The following is an 18,799-nucleotide window of genomic DNA, read 5'->3' on the forward strand; positions in this document are numbered from 1 at the left end:
AAAGTGGAGAAATCATTTCAGAGTCTCCAGCTTCAAATAATCTGATTTTTTAAATTGTTTTAATGACCGAATCAGGTACAAATGAGTTAGTATGGAATGAGGAAAATATGTTAGTTAGAAGTTATTGAGAGCTGATTAAAGAGAAAGATAGGGGTGCAGGAAAGTTGCCCAAACGTCACAGACAAGCTCAAGAACATTTCATATGTATTAAGCTCTTGATATTGATTTTGTGTAGCATGCAGCCTAGACACGCTACACAAAATCCCCCTCAGAAGAAGATCCCCGTCCTGCAGTAGCGGTGTTTAACTCCAGTTCCCTGCAGCTCTGTAATCTAACCTCAGCAGCCCAGAGGTCTCACTGCGTAATCCAATGGGCAGATTCAATACGGGAGAATCCAAGCTGTAAAGCTGAAAGAATGCGAGCAATTTTGCAGAGAGTGACGTACAAAGAGAGCAGGAGCCTGCAGTGGTGAACATGCTGTTGGACAGGCCCAATATTCACACAGCTGCCCCGGTGTGGTACAACAGGGCCTGGAAAATCCAATAACATAGTATGTGAAACAAGAGCGTTAAAGGCTGGATGCCTCCTCTGAATGAGCAGTGGGTGGAAAGCTAAGCCTCCTCTCTTTTTCCTGCATGAAATATTCAAGGCCTCGTAAGCTGAACCCTCATGACAAGTGACTCACAGGAACACATTCATGACACAAAAGTATAACTAGTAAATATAAGCACACATTTGCCTTGTTATCGCCCACAACACAAGTAATATTTTCCTTCATAATAATTGAAATGCCGATTGTTTGCTTACAGGCAGCGGTTTGGACACTCCTATCTGCACCATGCCCAGCTGGGCTCCCTTCAGCGCCTGCACTGCGTCCTCCAGGCTGCCGTTCTCCAGCTCTGTGCTGTTCACGTACATGAGGCGGTCTCCTGGCAGCAGCCGGCTGTCATGCTCCGCCACACCGCCGGGAACCAGAGAGCGGATCACGATCACCGTCTTGGCCGGGTCCAGCGGGTCCTGAGGCGGAGGAACAGGTAAACTTCACAGACTCAAATGTACAGGGAAATCACAGGAAATGTTCTATTACGGGCTTTTTTCTGAGGAAACAACACTAGGCTCTCCAACTAAAACAAACAAATGTGTTGTAAAATATCCTTTTCTTGACCAGAATCAATTCATAGGGTTGACCTTCACAAAAAGTCTTGGAAGCTAGTTTTAAAGAAGTTTTCAGTGATTATTTAATGGAAATATATGTAATGCTAAATGCTACCTACTGTTCCCAAAATGGATGACAGGCTCAGACATTTATATAATATTTGTACAGCAGTCAGAATTAGCATTAAATATGGGTGAAAAAAGGCAATACTCGATATCGAACTTTCTGCTCCTTAGGTTTATGATAGAAACACAACATCAAAAGAACCGATCTGTGGGTTTAATGTAATATCATTAAATAAGCAATTAGGATACCATTAGATACTTTTATTGTATCGGAAATACTTTTTTTACAAGACTTTGCACAATAAAGTAAAGAATAAACAGTATGTATTTGTATATATCAACTGTGAAAGATTTAAATAATCTCTATTGAATATACAATATTAATATACAGATTGAAGTCTGCGTACTTTTTTGAAAGGCCTGCCTACAACTAGCAAACTGTAAACAACGTATACTAAAGATTTCCCACCTGGTAGTCGAGGATGCTGAATCCCAATCCTCCTTCTCCTTTCTCCAGCTCAATGTTCTGGATCTCCAGCTCCCACATGGCCAGAGGAGAGGCTACGACCTCCTCCGTCACATTTTCCACTGTCACTGCTGCTGCTGCTGCTGCTGCCGCCTTCACCTCTGAGTCTGCAGCCGCCCGCACAATGCTCAGGTCTATTTGTTTCTGCAGAAGAAAAGCCCAAAATCCATCTGTAACAGCCTGCCTGCCTCACTTTCAGTCCCAACCCCTGGGCTGCTACCCTCCGGTGTGATTCTGGCAGGAGATAAAAGGGAAATATCTCCGGGGATGCTCGGGCCTTAGCACATTATCACTGTTAAAGCTGGATAGATGAAAGCCACCTTCCCCAAGAGACTAGATGTTTCTGATGTCTCATATCTCCTGCACATGTTTGGTGCAGACATATTACTAGAATTGGTCCTAATAAACTTTTCTCTGCTTTTTGATAAGACTTAATTCAAAGTCAATGGAGCGATTAACAGATTGTGCTAAGCTAATAACGAGCAATGGGTTTTAATAGCGGGAGAACATTGCACTCCATATTGCCTTTCATATGCAGAAATGGGAAATCATTTTCATGATACATCAATGCATGCTAAGGTGTGTAGTTTCTAACTCGACTTGAATGCATCTTCTGCTACAATAGCCTTTAAAATTCAGTTTGTTTACTCCCAAATCATGCTTGACAAATGCAATCTAATGCTCATTAAAAATGTATATTAAAACAATAATACATTCGAGTAAATCTGCTATGTTTGAGAATTGCATTTGCAGTACCTTTAATGCAGACACTGTAGACAGAATCTCTGGTTCTGGTTGGACATCGTGCATGTCAATCTGCAGGTGGGGGGCGGGTCTGCAGCAGGTCATGTAGACGCAGAGAGGGAGCTCCTTCAGGATCCTCACCACTTCCTTGTGCGTTTCACCAATCAGAGACAAGCCGTTGACCTGAGAGAGGAGAGGCTAGCATTAGCTTCATTTAGGTGCAGTAGGTAAGTAGTAGGAGTAGTAGTAGTAGTAGTAGTAGTATTAGTAGTAGTAGTAGTAGTAGTAGTAGTAGTAGTAATAGTAGTAGTAGGTACATGTTGATAGTTCAGCCTTTGTAATTATTAATGGCAAAAATGTCAAAGACAAAATGGAAACACTGTTGAAAGTGTGTTTTTTGCACCTCAAGCAGTTCATCTCCACTGAAGAGCTTCCCGCAGCGACCCACAGGTCCCTCAGGAAGGACGGAGCGGATGTAGTGATGGCCGCTGCTCGCCTCCAGACTGATGCCCAGCCCGCTGCTCGCACTGAACTTCTCCACCTGAGCCACCTGTAGAATAACATCCCAGTTATATCTCAATCCCTTTTGTGTTGCCATTCAGGTCATTCCGCTTTTTTAAAGAGAGCCGTTCTATGTTAACAGCCAAGTCAAAATGCAAGTATCCATTATGTTGCTGATTATTTTCTAGATTAATGCTTCGGTCTATCCTGACGTCTTCAAATGTCTTGTTTTGTCAGTCCAAGATATATAAAGTGGAAAAAAAACAGAACGTCTCCATATTTGAGATTCAAGAAACACTACTGTGTGACACTCTTGCATGCTTAATGACTCAAAAGTTAGATTATCGCAACAATTAATAAACTCATCTTTTAGTTGACTAATGGGTTGAAATCTAATTTAATGCATGAGAGAAAACAATTAATATTGAAAACAAAACTTACTACAACTTCATTACTTGGACCCAAAATCTGGAGCCACTTCTTCATCAGTTCCTCTTCCTCAAAGGCTGTTAGCTTCATCCCTTGGAAAACACAACAGCAAAGCATTAATGCACAAAACGAGAAAAAAATCTAAAACGTGATAAACTCAGCCTGCATAGTGACTTACATTTCTAACTATCTGCAAAGTGTTCGAGCTCTGACCCACGTAAGAAAAACGTTATCTGAATGTTTTAAACACATGCCAGTGTTTCCTCTCCACCGTGTGTTTGCTCGTGTGTTCCTGACACACAGTGTCAGACATATCTTAAAGAAGAGTTCCTCCTACCATGTGTGTCGTCCGTCAGCTGATCCGAGGTCGAGCCGACATCCGATACTTCGCTCTTTGTCTGCGGTGGCTTTTCATCTGCGGCGACTGTGAACAGACAGCGAGGAGTGAGGAAGACGCACACACGTCAGGGAAAAGGTGCTCTACTCTGCACTTAGAGGTCCTCAGTAAACTCCACACAATTATCAAGATTCACCTTACGCATGTGATACAGAAAGCATGGTCACATAGTCAGGAGGAATTAAGTGTTGGTACACATTTTTTAAGATTAGCTCAAAATGTGTCGTAACAATATTTTCATTTTTTCGAAATTATAATAACAGAACTGTGTGTATGTTTACTATGATTTATGAGAAATAGTGTTAGAAATAAAATAAACAAGAGTAGACATCTCCCTTTGGCAAAGATCAATTTATTTTTTGGGACTTTAACGAGTCCCTATTCTGCTTTTCGAGCACTATGTAACACTAGAGCTTATTTGGTACTCTATTATTTAATTCTTCCAAATTACAGTAGTATGACAATTTCCTATCTTTTTCATAATGACCCTCACTCCTATTATCTTAAAAAAGGGTTTACCTGTGTGTGCTGATGATACCCATTATGACAGACTTTAAACTTCAAATATCTGTTTAATGACCCTCGTGTGTTTTCTTTTACAGCTTCACACCGCTGTTTATGTCTCTGGAGTTCCACAGGGCACCGGAGTGGCCGCCCATGAAATTACTACGCTGTACATCAGCACCTTTTAAGTGCTCACATAAAACTAATACTAGCTCCTCTGCTGGTGTGTGAATGTGTGTGTGCTCCAACAACCTGAACACTGACTTGGCAACAATTTAAGCGAGTAGTTACATTTATTTTGTTAATCCCAAACATGAAATGACCCATTACAACTCCACATCAAACCTATGATCTCATGCACAGTAAATTAGCTTAAATAAATTCTAACTCAACAAACTAGTGTGTTTCAAAAAGTTTGAGGAACACACACTCTTAGAATGTGTCATTTTTATTAGGGATGCAAAATGTATTATCTAGCCGACACCAATAGAAACCTGCTTGTCATGGCTGCTAATTGCAAAAAAACACAATCATTTCACATTCAAAAAGTTTCTAAGCCTTGTGTTTAGCTGTAACTCAACACCATGTTGTTGGATGCCTATGTTGATGTTTTTAATTCTATGACTTGGTCTTTTTCAGGTTTTAAACAACACGATGGAAAACCTTGGCTCTTTTCCTATTTTCATTATGTCTTTTCCATGCCGGAGGGAAAAGCTTTCAACAAATAAAACTTTGAATAGTAAAAACAGCTGCTACTAGAGACGGGACAATATATTATTTTATTGTTTGACATTTGGGATAATCATAAATATTCCCACATGAGTTACTTTAACAAGCTGTCTAGCTCTCTATCATGGTAGAGACATTAAAAATAGAGCCTGCATTTGTTCAAAATACAGATATTATCACGTAAGAAAGAACCGACCCACACACCTTTTTTTTGGAAAGGTTTTACACTTTAAAATTGTGTTTTTGTAAAAGAAAGTTGATGCCAAAAGAAAATGTATATCTCAACAAAACGTAGGTTAAAGTGATTCCAGTAGGTTTTACTAACATTTTAAGAGTTTGAGCATATTTCTAAATTGCAATATCTTTTTAATATGCTGCTGCTTTAAGTTGTGTAACTTTCTTTGATAAAATAAATCTCTATTTGCTGTCAGTCTTTACTGCGTCATATCTCCTGTCTGAGCCACACATGTTCACACATCAAATGTCCCCTTTTCTCAGGTAGTGTGTTTTTGTCTCTTTTCATTAAGTCCCTACCTTGTGCCGCAGCCTCCTCCTCTGCCTTCCTCCTCTCCAGCTCCAGCTCCTCCAGCACTATGGTGGTGGTGGGGATGGTGGTGTTGGGGGGCAGCACGCCGATGCTGGGGGCCACAGCGGGGGGGAGGTCTTCGGGCCTGAAGCCCCTCCGGATCAGCTTGAGGTGCACCGTGTGGCCTGTGTGGCGCAGCACCTCCACCGCCTGCTGGTTGGTGAAGCCCTGGATGTCCACGCTGTCCACCTGCAGGGGGCGAGACACCAGAGTGAGCTGGAATTATTTTTATTTTCTTAAAGTATAACATACAACAAGAGACGGTGAAAAGGAAGAAAAGTACTATGATTACACCTCTTAAATTATTCATATTGAAGTTAATTGTCCATTTGGTGTTCTTATGTGTTTTTATAGCTCTGAACATGTACAAAATAAAAAAGTAAACTGAATTGCATAGAATACTTGTTTGTTTGAGGTCAAATTGAAACAACCATAGGCATTATTAACCAGTAGAGCTTCAAGAATGTCAAAATAATAATAATTTGATTCATTGTTTAAGTTATTTCTTCTTCAATTATATTTAAGTGAATTTCTTTAAATGTTTATATTCATGAGCTTGGACTTTCCGGATAATTATTAAAGTCATTTATCATGCGAAAATGTCTTTTTAAATGTCGCCGATCAAATCTTGATTTACAGACATTTATAGTCATCTACTTAGACTTTGATAAACTGACACTTCTCAATGTTTTCTGTCATTTAATTCACCAAACTATTAATTAATTCACCAAACTATGAAACTATTAATAATTCATTAACAAATAGTCGTCACATTCATTTATAATGAACATCATCATTACTCGCAGCCCTAAACAGCACCAGAGTATTCCCATCTATTCAAGCCATTAACTTTATTTATTTAGATCATTTAGGAGAGTTCAAAACCCCCAAGTTTAAATAATTCAGTCAATTAAATGCTTAAAGTTCTTAAATTGGATCCCAAAGCACAAGAATAAAACTATTGCACACATAAACACAGTCACAAAAAAGTAGGAGGATGTGAGGACTTCGAAAACACAAAGGCAACATTAACTAATTTCAAAATGATGAAATGATGAACACAGTTTGACGCCCTGCAGAAATGAAGCTAATTCAAGAGTCCCAGTCACAATAAAAAACACTTTAATAACTATCAGTTAATTATTCATCATGCATTTCATAATCACCCTCCATTCCCTCTCGGTAATACATCTCATAAACCTTCACTGAATATTTTACCTCATGCCATTACAGAGAGGAAAGCACAAAGAGCATAATTGTTGCACTTACAGCTATTATCTGGTCTCCAACGTGGACGCGGCCATCTTGATCTACAGCGCTGTCTTTTGTTATGCTCTTCACAAAAATGCCAGAGGGCTCTGAGGAGGCAGAACAAGGACACAAAATAAAAAGAAAGATGAAGAACAAAGCTGTAAATCTGGATATTAAGACCCGAGGAGGAAAGCTAACAGATGTTTCAATATTGCATGAGTCATAAACAATAATGAGATGAACCCATTGCACTAATGCTAACCTTGAAAAGTAAAGAATTTGCAGCCAAGGCCATTTCATATTCAATTTAATTAAATGAATGAAGAAGCTCAAAATAAAAAGGCTTACTGTGTGCACTTATATTGAAGCTAATCATTTCCCAAACACCGGCATTGACAACACCTTATAAAGTTATTAGGCTAACACGTTAGCATACATTCATTTAAAGTGTTCTGTCCAACTGAGGGATTTATGTCTAATATTTACCTAACACGATAAGCTAAAAGTGGCTAAAGCACTCATAAAGGACACACATACTATCAATCACCAGTAACAGTTAATTGTAAAGTGTTTTATTAGGAGGGAATTTGTTGGAAATTAATATATTGACACAACTTGTGTAATACTGAAGTTATAAATATTTTTATTTTGAACATCATACTCTGATTTGAATGGTCATTCTGTCTGCTATTTCTCACCTGAGTTTTTATCTCCAACATAGCCGGCGATAGTGATGCCCAAACCCTGTGCGTTCTTCGTCAGGCTCACATCAAACGCTTCATCCTCCTCTTCCTCCTCCTCCTCCTCTTCCTCCTCCTCCTCCTCATAGCCCTGTGAACAGAGGAAAAGACAGGTAAATTACCACTGATAACAAGATAAAAGGAAAACAAATCATCAACTGCACCACATGGGTAACAAATTTTTGATAATAAACAATCTGACGCTGGTGACAATAATAGACCCCTAATGTGTGCAGGCAAAAAGGATGTTAATTATAAAGTGATTCACCGAATTTCATTCAATGTCTGAATAGGGCTGAGCCTTGAAAATATATGTGAAATCGATGTTTTAGAGCTGAATAAATAATAATCAACATTTGCTCTCAAAATATGAGTCACAGGCAAATTAATCAGCAGTTTTCTTTCAATTCATTTCAGAACCACGAAGAGAAGGGGAATAAAGATGGAGGCAAAGGAGGTGAACTTGTTTTTCTTTAAAATAATCAATCATCAGTGAATCGCTGTAGTGATACTCCAATACTTAAAGACTTTTCTCGTTTCTTTTCAAAGTGCAGCAGTCCCCTTACCTGTTCGTTGACGGTGGGCAGCACCACAGGCATGACAGCAGCGACAGAGGGGCCCTCCTCCAAGGGCCCCCGGGTCACCACCAGCTTCACCCGGTTCCCACACAGCCGAAGGACCTGGGCCACCTGCTCGCTGCCCATCCCCAGCAGGTCAGTGTCCCCGATCCGCAGGATGTGGTCCCCGCTGCGCAGCCGGCCATCCTAAAACAAAACACATTTCAGACAATTGAAGTGTTGTGGTCTTTTTGTAATGTTTTTGTGGTAATTTTCTGTCTTTTTTTTTGTCTGATACATGTTTATATCATTACAATTTATGCAGGTGTAGGTAAGCTACCCATGACACCTTGGGCCCTTGGGTATGGACATGCTAGAGATCCTCAATCTCTTCTACATAGAAGCAAGACACGCATTGTGTTTCTTTTTTATGTTTCATGTCCCTTTGTGGTAATCTTGAATCACTCTTAGTTTATTTGTTTCTATTTATAGTATTTTATTATTTCTTTGTAGTCATTTTGCTGTCCTTTTCATGCCTCTTTGTGGTTTGAACGTGGCTACTTGAGTGACATTTTGTAGGTGAAGTCGAGTGGGCCTCTGACACTTGTGTGCAGTAAACCATTAATTAGTCTGTGTAGCTTCAGTATGAAATCAAACCCTTAATCAAGCGCTCAGTACCAAACAGAAGACAAGAGTGACAGTTAGCTTGCAATTCTCATTATTCCTAATTGACATGGGCCGTCTCTTTAGAACATTTAAAGTGACATAAAATACAAAGAAATTTTCCTTTTTTTATTGTAAACACTTTACAGAATATACAAAGAATCTTCATGGAAAGAAACATTAGTCATTTAAAGCAAACTCTCAGAAAAAGCAGTCACCTGATCAGCGATGCCTCCAGGAAGGATGGTCTTCACAATAACTCCGGTGGTCTTTCCTCCTACAATACCGAAGCCGAGGCCAGTGCCATCGTTCACCAGCTCGATCGTTTCCACGTGCTGCCACTAGGCACCGGGAAAGAGGGGGAAGAATAGAACAAATGAACATTCGTACAAATGTATCCAGCCATGAACTGTGTTGGATGAGTAAGTAAAGTGTATGTATGTACGCCGTTTGATAGCCACAGACACATTTGACTGCCATGTTGGATTGCAGGATCTGCTTCTAATGTGTCTTTGTGTATCGGCAAAGCGTTGTTTTTTGCGAGTTTTGCAAAAATTAGGTTGTCTAAATGAGCAAGTTGAAATCATGGCTGATATTAGAGTTTGTGTTTACCGCGCTGGAGTTGGCAGACAGGGTGCTGGCTGCAGAGGGTGTGCGTGACACTGCGGGGCTGGTGAGCTGGGGGATGGGTCCTCTGGCCACGGTGAGCTGGACCCTCTCTGAGGCGCACTGCAGGAGGCCGATGGCCTGCTGGTGGCTCACTGTCTGATCCAGGATTTTCCCGTTGATGGCTAAGATCTGATCCGCTTCCCTCAGCTTCCCATCGCTGTCCGGGAAGAGGGACATAGTGAGGGGGACAGGCGGTAAATGAAGTCAGAGCTTAACCAAAATCTGCCTCTGATCAAGTCTTTATCATAGAGTAGCGTAATAGTGGAGACTAACCATTAGTTGCGTAACCGTTTTGTTCTCTGTGTTGGCACATTTCTCTCTAAGGTTACATTTGGTTGTGCTTCTATTTGACATTTCAATATTTTGAGTATTTTGTAAGCCATATGATGTTCTGAAGGCATGAAAATGTAGTTTTATATTGAAAAAATTACAACAATTAGAGTTGAAACGATTAATTTCTATGTATAATTTAATAGTTAAACATTCATTTCCATTGCGTTTTGTATAGTGTAAGTGGTTCATTATTTACTGTCATTATTTTAGTAAATTCCAGTTGTTGTTTAAGCTTTTATTTTGAAGGCAGCATCAGGAATATTGGTGACAGTTGGGGTATTGTTGGGAACCAGAAAGGCTGGGTTTTTTTTATTACCAGGGAACAAAAGGACTTTAAGCCATTGTGTTTTGCATGTTTGAAAGTGGAAAACTAATTAAAATAAGCAATAATTTGCCCTGGACAATGCATTTAATAATTCTACCTGGTGCTTAAGTCCCGGTTTCATTCTGATTACATTTGTTGGTGCAATTAGAAACGAGATACATTTAATTTCCAGAAAAGTCTGAAAAAGTCCTAGGGCGTGTTAATTCTAACATACCAGTCGGCCACACTTCCTGCTTGAATTTCCTGGATGAAAATGCCAAGCTCTCCCCGGTTCTCGCTCTTCAGTCCCACCACGCTGAAGCCCAGACCCCCTGACTCTGGCTTCTGCAGATCCACATGTGCCAGGTAGCGTCCCTGAATGATAAACACATATATATTTGCACATGTTATTTGGCGGTGTGCTGATTTGCTTCAAAGCTGCAGCTGCCTTTAGAAGTGTGTTAGAAGTGCCTCTAGATTAAACTTCTAGCCTGTAGTGCTAGATATCATTAAGGTTTTTCTACCTGCTGATTCTTGTGCATGTGGTAAAATTATCCAAACATAAAATTATTGCGGTAATACATCAAATAAAACAGTAGCCTGGCAGCAGAGTATCTTACACTGACAAACAGCACAGTGATTGCCTCGGCTTTACAGATGTGTTTACCTGCGCCATGGAGTGAACAAGATGTTCAAATTCCTCAGACGATGGCTTGCCGTTGATGAGAGTAGAAGCTGAAATATCTGAGTAGGAAACATGGCCGCCGTTGGGGTTGACTGCTGCGACATGATCGCAGAGGTCAGTCTCACGCGACCCTGGGAGACTCTCCTGAAAATATAGAAATAGATATGTAGTGAGTTAAGTCGAAAACTGCAGATGTTGCAGTGACAGATTACAGATGACTGTTTTGCATGTTTTATCTAAAAATAAACGTGATGCTTATGCCTACATAACAGCTCTGGATTCTTGCAAAACAATCCTGCAGAGAGCAGCAATTACTGCCAATAATCCAATTGAAAACAATTAAAAGTTCAAACAAGAACACATCATGACTCGTTCCAACTGTGGACGTAAACATTTAGTTTAATTTTAGACACCAAAGCCCTGGTGTGTGTGTGTGTGTGTGTGTGTGTGTGTGTGTGTGTGTGTGTGTGTGTGTGTGTGTGTGTGTGTGTGTGTGTGTGTGTGTGTGTGTGTGTGTGTGTGTGTGTGTGTGTGTGTGTGTGTGTGTGTGTGTGTGTGTGTGTGTGTGTGTGTGTGTGTGTGTGTGTGTGTGTGTGTGAGGCCACTGGGATGCCAGATAGTTAGTTATCCCGCCATGATTAGCTGGATCTCTGACAGCCTAATCCTTCAGGGTATAATGGCTCTTAGCTGATGTTCCAACAATGACAAGGCTCCAAACACAATATTTCCATGGCGGCAGGGGGAAGCATCACCGGCCATCTGGAAGCCTTAATATGTTTGGCTTTTAATTACTGCAATGACTTTACTTGTGTGACAGATAAATTACATAAATGAGACATCTACATAAAACAGTGTTTTCCCAATTTCATTAGCCAAAGGTCAAAATGTGTATGACCATCTCAATATAATAACTCAATACACACACACACAAAGTTTCATAAACACTCATTTGGCATAGGGCACTGCCGAGCTAAAGCTGTCCTTGTGAACTTGTGCATTTGCATTCTGGGAAGTTGGCTGCACAACTTTTAGCTCTGGGAACATGTAGTGTGAATTATAGCTGCCTTTAAAACAGGCCCAGATTAGTGCTGAGAAACAGGGCACATTAGCGCTGCACACAGCCCTATGGGCCACGCTAACGTAGCGTAGCATGCGGCTAAGTTGCATGAGCTTTGTTAGTTGGGGCCTGGCTAAGAGGATTAAAGTTCCAGTTTGGTTCTTGCACATTTAAGAAATTGTTTCTGCCCCACTTCACACGGTGGCCTCTTTCCTATTGGAGAGTCGGGCCTGGTCACCATAGCGACGTGGACTGTGCGCGGCCTAACTACCAGAGCCAGGAGATGGACAGTGTGTGTGTGTTTATGTCTGGCTCTTGTCTGACAACAACACACAAAACAAATGCACCCTCGCTCCAAACTGGTCCTGCTGACGGTGACTATACTGAGACTTTTTACCCTTTTCACCAGATCTGAAGGGAAATTATGATAAATACCTGCTTGGTAAGTGTTGCTTACAAAAGAAAGCATGCATCAGCACACACACAGGAGGAATGTAGGACTCCTTTGCAATGAGTAAAACCTCCAGCATAGAGAAATGCCAGCAGACTTTTATAATCTAAATTCCTCAGTGGGCTAAAGGCTGGAGCATCCCTGCCTCCCACTGCATAGCTCACATATTTCCGTCTCTATTTCTCAAACGCTCGCCCCGGCCCCACTCCACTGAGACTGGAGAGCTCTCTGCCTCTTCCTCTCAAACGTTTTAGTCTCAATGGAAAGAATCAGCCTGAAAGGTTAGACCTTCTATCTGTACCCTCACTACGGTCGGCTCATGAACCCTGACAGCAATTTGGCCAAAGCAGCAGCACTTTTGGGAGAGGGGGATTTTAAAGGGTGGAGGAAAGATAAAAGCATTGTTGATAAATGAACCTTACTTTGATGCTGTAGTTTCTTTTTGACCTTGTTGTTGAAGATGTTATGTTTGTCATGTAACCAAAACACTTCAAGTCATTCTTCAAACTATTAATAAAACGCCCAAATATATATCCAAAGCATTGTAACCTGCTGTAATTGGTTGTCTTGTGCACAGCAGCTACTACATACAAGGGTTTATTCGGCTTATTGTAGGTTTAGAAAATGTTTGTATATAGAGAAAAAAACTAAAAGTTCAAAGATCATAGTCATACATTTTGGTAACCAGGACAAAAGACGATAAGGTAACATGGACGAGAAAAACGGGCAGGTAACATGGACAAGAAGAGAGGACGATCGGACATGGGGCACAGGGGAAGACAAGACTAAATACACAGAAGGGTAACCACAGGACAAGACACAGCTGGGCAGGGGAGGCAGAAACACAAGAGCGACAGACACAGGAGGGAAACTAAAGACAGGAAGGCAAACACAGGAAGTAGGACCAGACAAGACACAAGGAGGAAAACATTTCAAAATAAAAGGTGGGAAATGGCAACATCAATACAAAAAGATGACACATTTCCCTTTAATATGATATAAAAGTAGCAAATCTCCGTATTTTAGACAAATGTTTGCTATCACTCAAATCAGTTGTCGATTCCCTTTTAAGAGACTTAACCATTAATTGCAGCTGTAGCATCATGCATCGTTTACATTAAAAACATTTTTTTTTAAAAGCATACCCTTCATTAGATAAATAGTCCAATAGTTGTGTTTTTCACATTATGTGGATGCAATATTTGTGGGGGTACCTGGTCTCTGAGGTGCTGCACGGACTTCTGCAGGGCGAGGATCTGGTGGAAGAGGGGGCTCTGGAGCACAGACTTGAGCAGGCTGAGCTTCTCCTCGGTGGGCACCTCCCCCCGCTCCTTCAGCCGGGCCTGGAGACGCTCCACCGCCTGCAAGGCACGCTGAGTGTCTGCAGGCCGTCACATATTTCAGTGACAGCACCAGAGTGGAGGAGAGGACGGTGGAGAAGAGAGGCTTAATCAGTGCATGGGCAGAGAGTGAGATAGAAAGGTTGTTTGGACCTTAAAATACACTTGTATTTGTACTTTTAGCATTTGTGTTTCAAAATATATATATATATACTGTATATATATATATATATATATATATATATGTATATTTAACTATCTGTAAATAGCAGTGGTGGAAGAAGTACTCAGATTAAGTAAAAGTAACAATACGAAAATGTACTTTTTTAGAAAGTACACTTCATTACACTCCACCAGTAAATCGGCACAGAGGAAGCTCGGCTGCTCTAAAGATCACGTAGCATCAGGTTTTGCACCAGAAGAAATAAAACAGTTTCTCTTCAGAATAGCAATGTGTCCTCTTGTTTCCATTAGTGTCAGTGGTGTGTTGCACAGGAACAGAGAGTGTGTATCAGCAGATAAGAGCAGCAGCCCCTCCGCAGTCTGCCTGCTGGACCCTGCATAAGCTGTAAACTCCAGAGAGGCTTGTTAGTGAGGATGGGTCAGCCCGGCCTACGCTGGACAAAAATGAAGCAATTTCCGAAGCTCACGGACCGTGACTAACACCTCATCGAGCTTTTTATAATGTCTAGGAGCACTTTCTGCACTTAAGACGCTTTGTAGTTTGAACAACGGTTGTAAACAAGACGATAACATTAGAGTATCAGCTGGGTTTTTTCTGTTGCCACAGATATGCAGGTATCTGTTTCAGCTGCATAAGGATGTTAAAGAGGCCCTTTTATGCCATTTGTGTTTTTTCCCTTTCCTGTAGTGTGTGTAATATTTTGTATAAGAGACAGTAAAGTTGGTCCACGGCAAGACTATAGGCAAAACACTTTTTGGGAGGATTTACGGCTATTTATCATGATTTTTTAGAAGACTAGCAGGGAGAGAAAGTCACCAAAGTGATTACTTACCCATTGTTTCGATCATTTTTACAATTCCAGATGGGTGTGATTTATTTCCATTAACAGCAACGTCACTCGTTTCCCTTCCTCAAGGCCTGTAACAAAAAAAACACAACGGCTTTTTCTTAACAGTCAGAGAAATACATTTCTGGAAACACAATCTTTCCACAACACACTCGATAGAAACAGAAAGTAAGAGCTGTAGACACTAATTCTCGTCTGAACCACACCTCTTAAAAACCTCTCCATTGGAAAGGTCAACATGAAGAGCAAAACTGATTTATTTCTGCTCTTTCAGGGGACATATTGTTATCTTAAAATGCTTCACCATAACAGCAACAAAGGAACATGGTGCTGCAGAACTGAAGTGACATCTACTGTGTGTTAGAGATGTCATTCACTGCACTGTTGCAGCAGTTTTGGAATATGCATGACATGTTTGCAGCCAGCGAAAACACGGTGGTCCAATTTACTCCTATCAGATAAACATATCACGTTAAAGAGCATTCTGCTGATTAAAAATAATTATAGTCAGTCTTATCAGTTATTTTAAAACCAGTGTAATACTCTGCGTGGATCATAATAGCACTGCCACAATTATCTTTATCGTGTATTCATCTGTGGTTTATTTTCTAGACTAATGGTTTTTTCTTTAAAATGTCAGAATATGAAATGCACATTAGAATTTACCACAGCCTAACGTGATCTATTGCATAATACATAATAAAAGCGACAATAAAAACAAACTAAACTACAATGTTCATCATTAATTATCAAAAAAGTTGCCGATGACATTTTGTCATTTAACTTATCAACTGATTAATGCAACTCTATGTAGGCATGTCGCAAAATTACCGGCAACAACTTATGGCATGACGTATGGAGAGGACCTCCACATTTTGTGCATGTTTATTATTATAAGAATGTTACTAACATTAAGCCAACAGGAGAGAGAATAAACTGTAACCTTATTTATTACTTTAGTTGTGTGGTTTTTTATTTCTTTTTTATTTCGCATATTTAATATTTTGGAAAATAATCTAATCCAATGTCTGAATTATCTTTATAATATTAATAATTAATATATTTTCCATAACTCCAAATGCATCTGATTTATAATGTTTTTTGACAGTTAGTAGACCATCTTTTTCATTTTATTTGATATTTTTCAGGTATTTTTTACATGCATGAATGAAGCTGTGAAACCTTGTCTCATCGCATCTTTAAACTAAAGCCTGATAATAACACAGTATGAAGGTATTTATTTTTAACACATAATATGGAGGTAGCTGTGGGTTTTTATGTTTTGCTAACACTGTCATCAGTGTCATGGCTGTCACACTTGAGTCCAGCAGAGGCTTTGTTACGAGCACGACATGACTCAGGGGGACATTACACGATTAAAGGAGATTGCAGAGGTAATTAAAAGCCGACTCTCAGAATAGCTCCAGCATGAGTCAGCAGTATCAGCCAAGTTTATTTGTTTTTATTTATTTTTGCTTCATTATACCTTTCTAAATGACTAATGGACTTTCAAATACAAGATGTGGTCGCTGTGTGTTAATGGGTTTATTTGGTGTAAAATCTCATTTTGAATCTCCTGCACTATACAAATGTTTAATAAATAGCTGCAGGGAAATATATTAGTGCTGCATAAATCCGATGATTTTTACTACTTTCTTACTGGTACTAAAACATTTGTAATGTGTATGAGCACCCACATAATGATTAATATAACAACTGGCATCCAGTTCCAGAGAAATATACTTTTTAAATGTAATCAATCAATTAATATAATAATATGCTTTTAGATTTAGTAGTTTATTTCTCTAGGCTGCCCAGTTTGTTTTAAATATGCTATTGCATTAATATGCAAAAATAGCAGGTTCATATGTGTAGCACATAACATAGGCCTACACATGGGTAATTCAGTGTGCTTTACATAAAAAAGAAAGAAGCATAAATGTGACTCAAATGACTCAGAAACCCATTAGCTAATGTCACAAAGTGGACTTTACCCCAAACACAGAGCTTTAAGGATGCATTTACCTCCGAAAATAATCACGTGTCAGCTTTGCTGTGACTATATGCTAATAATACCGGACTGTCACCGAGGATTTATTCTGCAAAATAAAACCCAAAGTAGCTCGACTATGTCCCCGGCTGCGTAACACTTACTTATCATATTAAAGCGTTTGCTACAATATAAGTATGCGTATTTCTAGTAAATCCACTGAGGTTAGCTAGTGTTTTGATAAAGTGACCAGGGCTCTCGGAACAATCCGCTTTCCTCAGCTCCTCCTCCACCTCCATCTCATCCATGGAGGAGCAACAGGCTTCCCACGGTGAAGAAGTTAAAGTATCGTTGCTGTGGGTCAAACTGAGGCTACTTACAGTGAACTGAACACACTTTATACTTAGAAAGAGACACTAAAAGCTATTTAAATCCCCCTGTGTTCTGCTTCTCGGTGACCACAGGATAGGCGTCTCGGGATATTTTCCTCTCATTAGCGACAGTGTAGCTAACAAAGGCGCCTGTTGCACACATATTTAGTTGTTTCAATAATCCTAAATGTTCATTAAGATTTTCCGTAGCGACTTTAGATAATAATGTATCACTTACATGAGTGTGGAGCCTTTACTTCCCGGATCTCAGTACCCTCTACTCTGCTGTTGTCCTGCGGCTAACGGCGCTCTGTGTGCGGCATAAAGACGGGGCGGTGTGTAACCCGATCCTCAGCTCACCCCGGCCCGGCCACTGGGACTGAAGCGCCGCTTGGTGGTCACCCTGATCCTCGGCCTCCAGCTGCAGGGTCAGGGTCAAATTATTAAATACTCAAATAAAAAGTTATTTCACTCCCAAGAGCCATATGCATTCGTTAGGGAAATAAATAGCTAAAAGAAACAGTTTTTTAAAACAGTTGTAAAATAAATAATACGGTGATAATATTATTATAAGACAATACATATTTGAGGAATACATGAAAATGTATTTTACCCGCCCCAGTACTATCTACAATAAATACTTACAAAAAAAGTAGCAGTTATGCAGAATGGTCCATTTAATATAGTTATAGTTACTACTATAATAATTCATATTGAGTATTTTTTGTTTGGTTTTTATTTGTTGCATCTCATATTTTTCCTTTAGGAACTTTGCACCTTGCATAAAAGTAGCTATATAAGTAAAGTTGTTATTAAAATGTTTACTAAATGAATCATATGTCATCCTTTATGCTACATGAGATGGGAAGGTACAGAGCCTTTCTATTTCATGTAACTTATACAGGATATCTTAATGTGTACAAACCAGGTTAAGCACATGCAGTAGATTGCAACAAAACAAATGCATTAAAAAGGTTACAATAAAGTAGCACCAGGGAAGTCAATGCACTAAATAAAGACATATATCCAGAGGTTGAAGAAATATTCAGATACTTATACCTTTGTAAAGTACAGTGTTGGACGTCATAACAAGTAAGTGCCCTTCTTGGAAAACCCTACTTTAGTTGAAGTACACCAATTAAATATAATATAAATCTAAATGTAATAGCTGCAACATGTATTTAACGAGCAGATTAGTGAGACCCTAGTGTCGAAATGTTGCTGTTTTCTCTTGCAGCTGAATGAAGTCCTTTGAGATGATAACGTCACCTGAGTGACCCTACAATGCGTCACAGACAAAGCAGTGCACTGTTTTTCGCCCTTGAGCAAAATGCTGAGCCCCGTATCTAACATAAAGGCAAAAATAATACTGCTGTCATTCTTATTAGACATATTGGAGTCATTGTAGGGCAAATCAGTATGAAAGCAGACCTGAATTATAATGTGATGTATTACAAACATGCTGCAGGGGAGCCGTTCTTGGTATGATTTACACAAACTGGTGTTATGATTCATCAGAGTCTGATTATGACATTGGTCAGAGGTTTATTCTGCTAATAAAACATGAGTGAGTTACACAGAGACATGCTGTAATTCTGCACCCACACTATAACATGTACAATCTAGATGTCTTTATAAGAATTCATGTGTAACAAGCAATCAGTGGAAGGTAAAGTATTTTTAGGAAGCACCTTGGAAAAAGGACAAGGCATGAATTCCC

At 39.8% G+C, this 18,799-nt stretch overlaps 1 protein-coding gene and 1 long non-coding RNA gene across 5 annotated transcripts in view; one reads left to right on the top strand and one right to left on the bottom strand.

The window, feature by feature from the left end:
* The window catches only part of mpdz (multiple PDZ domain crumbs cell polarity complex component), a 44,328-nt gene extending 26,880 nt beyond the window's left edge, over positions 1-17,448 (bottom strand). For all 4 annotated transcript variants that reach the window (XM_079671526.1, XM_079671524.1, XM_079671525.1 and 1 more), the window contains exons 1-17: positions 17,318-17,448; positions 14,704-14,789; positions 13,562-13,728; positions 10,822-10,983; positions 10,390-10,529; positions 9,461-9,674; positions 9,067-9,189; positions 8,195-8,392; positions 7,587-7,719; positions 6,907-6,995; positions 5,586-5,826; positions 3,759-3,845; positions 3,434-3,513; positions 2,895-3,041; positions 2,504-2,674; positions 1,691-1,891; positions 808-1,017 (exon numbers count right to left, since the gene is read on the bottom strand). In XM_079671526.1, the coding sequence (XP_079527652.1) occupies positions 808-1,017; positions 1,691-1,891; positions 2,504-2,674; positions 2,895-3,041; positions 3,434-3,513; positions 3,759-3,845; positions 5,586-5,826; positions 6,907-6,995; positions 7,587-7,719; positions 8,195-8,392; positions 9,067-9,189; positions 9,461-9,674; positions 10,390-10,529; positions 10,822-10,983; positions 13,562-13,728; positions 14,704-14,719 (2,379 nt within the window). In that variant the 5' untranslated portion in view covers positions 14,720-14,789; positions 17,318-17,448. The remainder of the gene's footprint in view (positions 1-807; positions 1,018-1,690; positions 1,892-2,503; positions 2,675-2,894; positions 3,042-3,433; positions 3,514-3,758; positions 3,846-5,585; positions 5,827-6,906; positions 6,996-7,586; positions 7,720-8,194; positions 8,393-9,066; positions 9,190-9,460; positions 9,675-10,389; positions 10,530-10,821; positions 10,984-13,561; positions 13,729-14,703; positions 14,790-17,317) is intronic.
* LOC307033167 lies at positions 3-1,876 on the top strand. Its single transcript, XR_013806402.1, has 3 exons — positions 3-550; positions 810-1,034; positions 1,739-1,876. It is a non-coding gene; the product is annotated as an uncharacterized lncRNA (long non-coding RNA).
* Positions 17,449-18,799: the final 1,351 nt, after the last annotated feature.

Source organism: Notothenia rossii (assembly GCF_949606895.1).
Source record: "Notothenia rossii genome assembly, chromosome: 3".
In the NCBI taxonomy this organism is placed as follows: Eukaryota; Metazoa; Chordata; class Actinopteri; order Perciformes; family Nototheniidae; genus Notothenia; species Notothenia rossii.